Source organism: Mandrillus leucophaeus, unplaced genomic scaffold (assembly GCF_000951045.1).
Source record: "Mandrillus leucophaeus isolate KB7577 unplaced genomic scaffold, Mleu.le_1.0 Scaffold36, whole genome shotgun sequence".
Classification (NCBI taxonomy): Eukaryota; Metazoa; Chordata; class Mammalia; order Primates; family Cercopithecidae; genus Mandrillus; species Mandrillus leucophaeus.
In genome coordinates, this window is record NW_012103809.1 from 1,003,708 (window position 1) to 1,008,511 (window position 4,804).

The 4,804-nt window shown below is 46.5% G+C and overlaps 1 protein-coding gene across 1 annotated transcript in view; it reads left to right on the forward strand.

Moving 5' to 3' along the window:
• The window catches only part of BMP6 (bone morphogenetic protein 6), a 36,591-nt gene extending 32,332 nt beyond the window's left edge, over window positions 1-4,259 (forward strand). The window contains exons 5-7 of the mRNA XM_011989687.1: window positions 1,656-1,732; window positions 2,553-2,663; window positions 2,757-4,259. Of these exons, the coding sequence (XP_011845077.1) occupies window positions 1,656-1,732; window positions 2,553-2,663; window positions 2,757-2,906 (338 nt within the window). The 3' untranslated portion in view covers window positions 2,907-4,259. The remainder of the gene's footprint in view (window positions 1-1,655; window positions 1,733-2,552; window positions 2,664-2,756) is intronic.
• Window positions 4,260-4,804: the final 545 nt, after the last annotated feature.

Here is a 4,804-nt window from a genome sequence, read left to right on the forward strand (position 1 = left end):
ACTTTGGGAGGCTGAGATGAGCAGATCACTTAAGGTCAGTAGTTCGAGACCAGCCTGGCCAAAGTGTTGAAACCCCATCTCTACTAAAAATACAAAAAATTAGCTGGGCATGGTGGCTCACACCTGTAGTCCCAGCTGCTCAGGAGACTGAGGTAGGAGAATTGCTTGAGCTGGAGAGGCAGAGGTTGCAGTGAGCCGAGATCGTGACCTTGCACTTCAGTCTAGGTGACAGAGCAAGACTCTGTTTCCAAAAAAAAAAAATTTGCATGTTCTCTCCTGCTTCAGAGCCAGGAAGACTGGGAGTTAGAAGTTAGAAAATCAAGTTCAAACAGGCCTTCAACAATTAGGTGACTTATTGGCTTATGTAGTTGAAAAGGGAAGGGATAGCCCGCAAATGACTTAGGCTCTTACACCCACTGACATCTCACATTAGACGACCTTTCTCTAAAGCCTTCTCCTTGCCTTTTATCCTTCCATCCTCTCGAGAACTCTCAAACACAACTCCAGATTGATTAATCCTTTAGCATCACAGCTCGAAATGTTGCTGTCCAGCTCAAAAGCCTGCAAAGGCTCACTTTGAGCCGCTGGTGGGAAGTCCGAAGCATTGTGGTTGGCAGCCTAGGCCATTCATTTCTCCAGCTTTATCTCATCTGACCCTGCTTGACACATCCTTAAATCCATTCCAGCAGAACTCCTCTCTCTTCCTCTCACCCCCACTCTGAACTGTCCCTTCTCTGAAGGGACATTTGCCTGTGGCCCTTGCCTATGTGATATTTGCCGATGGCCTTTGCCCGTAGCATCCCTGTTCTGGTTTGTACTGGAGTTATTTGGTGTCTGTTTCACACCACCGCTTTGTTCACTAAGTTCTTGGAGGAGGGAAGCCATGTCTGACTTACCTTCTATTTGCCGTGGTGCCAGGCAGAAGGCATGTCACAGAAGAATCGCTTCAGTGGGTCTCAGTGAATCGGGGCCCTCCCAGTGCTCTTGCTGGTGAATGAGTGAAGCCAGGCTAGCGGTTCCTGTGCTGCATAGGGTGAGCATGTGCACTTCAGCAGAGTCTCATGAGGAACCACTGGCTCAGTATTATTGCATTAGCACACAAGGGCTCAACCCTGGCAGTGAGGTGGGAGTACAGCCAGAGAGAGCATTGCCCCTGCACGGTGTCTCCCTCTCCCTCTTCTCCTGGTTAGGCCCCACTCCATCATTACTCTTCCTTCAGGATACCCTCCTGGCCTGGCAGCTGTCTTTAAAGTCCCTGTGCAGCTTCAAAATGGTCCCTGTTTGGACGGCAGCAGATCCTGCCTAGTACCATTGTCTGATCATGTGAATGTGACGCCTTCCCAGTCAGGCGCCTCCGGGGTGTACCGGGCAAGTTGGCCCAGTCCTCCATAGGCCTTGCATGCAGCAGGGCTCACAACACACCTCTGTTGCTCAAAGGTGTCCAAGTCACCCTGTGCCCAGTACTGACCCCAGGGGAGACAAAACAGACTCCATAAGACATTCAAGCCAACAGTCAGGAACCTGATATAGCTGTTGGGTGGCCACACTTGTGTCTAGGAGGCTGTTCTGAGCCCAGTACGGCGCCTGGCATGTGGCAGACTCTCTGTGAAGGAATTAATGAGTTGATGGGTGCGTCTTTTGATCTCCTCCAACAGATTACAACAGCAGTGAATTGAAAACAGCTTGCAGGAAGCATGAGCTGTATGTGAGTTTCCAAGACCTGGGATGGCAGGTGAGTTCTCCAGACATGGAGGACAAAGGTCCTTTCTCAGCAGTTTACTCTCATCTGAATGGTGGCAGCCATCACCAAACACCCAGAGCTTGAAGGCTGAGCTGCTTCCTTCCATGGAAGTCCTGAGGAGCCCTCCCCAACGCTCAGGCTCCTGGAGTGAGGCAGAGGAAGCTTAGTCTGTGGGGACCAAGCGCTCCAACACTTTCCTGGGGTGCCTGAGCTCTGTGATCCCTCAAAAATCAGTAGCCACATTTCCCAATACTCTTACCTCATCCTTTCACAGCCCATAAGACATATATTTATTTGGGCATTTAAACGAATTTTAATTGAGACAGGGTTGGAAAAAAAATTAACTGATGGTTAACTTCTCCAGTGGCTACAAACTGGCTCACCCAAACGATGCAGAAGCACACACGTCTGCCCCATACCTGAGAGCCATCACTAGTTTGTAAGGAAGGCAGCAAATTTCATCATAGGTGGTGAGCAATAAAAGATAGCTTCCATATGCAGGTGGCACTACTTCCACAGGCGCACCGTGGGCTCCTGGAGGGGCTATCTTGGGTCCAAGCACATATTGCTGGCAACCTACATGCTTCCAGGTAGCAGCTGAGGCCCTGTGGCCTCTGCAAGGAGCGAGGGTTCTGGGGTCAGATCGACCAGGTTCACTTCCCAGCATTGCCAATCAAATTCCTAAGCCTTCCTGCATCTGTCTCCTTGCCTGTCCAATGTGAAAAATACCTTTTCACAGCATTCCTGAAAAGCACAAATCGTGTGAGAAGTGCATGCTAATTTTTTCTTGCTTCCTTTGCATTAAATCAAGGACTGGATCATTGCACCCAAGGGCTACGCTGCCAATTACTGTGATGGGGAATGCTCCTTCCCACTCAACGCACACATGAATGCAACCAACCATGCGATCGTGCAGACCTTGGTGAGCTTTCGGAGACTCTGTTTTCTAAGTGGGAGTAAGCTGAGACCAGGTGTCATTTCTAAGGTACCTTTCTCCCCTTCTGTTTTGGAACAGGTTCACCTTATGAACCCTGAGTATGTCCCCAAACCGTGCTGTGCACCAACTAAACTAAATGCCATCTCAGTTCTTTACTTTGATGACAACTCCAATGTCATTCTGAAAAAATACAGGAATATGGTTGTAAGAGCTTGTGGATGCCACTAACTCGAAACCAGATGCTGGGGACACACATTCTGCCTTGGATTCCTAGATTACATCTGCCTTAAAAAACACAGAAGCACAGTTGGAGGTGGGACGATGAGACTTGGAAACTATCTCATGCCAGTGCCTTATTACCCAAGAAGATTTTAAAGGACCTCATTAATAATTTGCTCACTTGGTAAATGACGTGAGTAGTTGTTGGTCTGTAGCAAGCTGAGTTTGGATGTCTAGTGCAAGGTCCGGTAACTGCAGAAACCACCGTGAAGCTCTTCCTCCCCTCCTCCCCCAAAAACCCACCAAAATTAGTTTTAGCTGTAGATCAAGCTATTTGGGGTGTTAGTAAGTAGGGAAAACAATCTCAAAGGAGTTAAATGTATTCTTGGTTAAAGTATCAGCCTGTTCAGTACTGTCTATCAAAGGTAGATTTTACAGAGAACAGAAATTGGGGAAGTTGGGGGAACGCCTCTGTTCAGATTTCATTCCCAGGAAGTTCAATTTCATACATGACCCACAGCCCAGGCCACAGCCAGGGCTCCGTGGGGCGCCTTTGTCTCAGTCATTGCTGTCATATGTTCATGCTGGAGTTTTGTTGGTGTGAATATATACTTATTTCTGCCAAAAATACCATTTCTACACCTCAGTCCTCCATTTGCTGTACTCTTTGCTAGTACCAAAAGTAGACTGATTACACTCCGAGGTGAGGCTGCAAGGTGAAGGCAATGCTGCCCCTCTTCTTTATCAGAACGGTTCTTTGACCAGCACATTAACTTCTGGACTGCCAGCTCTAATATCTATTTCAGTAAAGCAGTTCTCTGCCTGTTTACTATACAGCATACCGTGCCACAAGGCTAGAACCAACAAAGAAGATAAAATGAGGGTGCCCAGCTTATAATAGTGATAGGGGGATAAGCGTGCTGTTTATGAACTGAAATCATGATTTCCTTTGTAGAAAATGAGGCTCAGATCAAATTTTAGAGTATTTTCTAAATGTCTTTTTCACAATCATGTACTGGGAAGGCAATTTCATACTAAACTGATTAAATAATACATTTATAATCTACAACCGTTTGCACTTACAGCTTTTTTTGTAAATATAAACTATAATTTATTGTCTATTTTATATGTTTTGCTGTAACATTGAAGGAAAGACCAGACTTTTTTTAAAAAAAGAGTTTATTTAGAAAGTATCATAGTGTAAACAAACAAATTGTACCACTTTGATTTTCTTGGAATACAAGACTCGTGATGCAAAGCTGAAGCCACGCTTGACAGTTGTGCTTCTCTAGGAGGCTGGGTTTTTTAAAAAAAGAATTATCTGTGAACCACACATGATTAATAAAGATTTCCTTTAAGGCAGAGGTTGGTTGAGATGCTGCTGTTATCTTCTGCCTCAGACAGTATAAGTGGTCTTGTTTGTAAGATTGCTACCACCAGTTACTTTGGGCCAAGTATCCACATCCCCTTGCGCGTGGGAGGTGGGTGAAGGGTGTTGGACGCAAAGTGGTTATTACGGGAAATAGCTCGATGGTGAAAGAACAAACACCTTGGAGCTTAGTCCTATAAGTGCTTATTCCCAAAGGAGATAGTAAAAGTGTTTAATCACAAGGATAGCATGAGTTACAGGACACTGGCATCAACAGCTGCCACAGCCGTGCACACCAGGGCCAGAGCAGTCCCGCTGACATCTGTCTTTGGTCTTGAGCTCAAATGCATCCCATTCTTCATACATTAGAAGGTCGACCTCCTTGAAGCAGACCAAGTATAGCAAGCGTCTAAAAGGACTACTGAGGAACAGAATCTGGAACTCTAGTTAGGGCCCTCCAGCAGGGCTGCAGAGCCTCCCTGGACCCACACCTGAGAAAGCCTGTCTGGTCTTGTCGCCCCAGGTGACAAATACAACT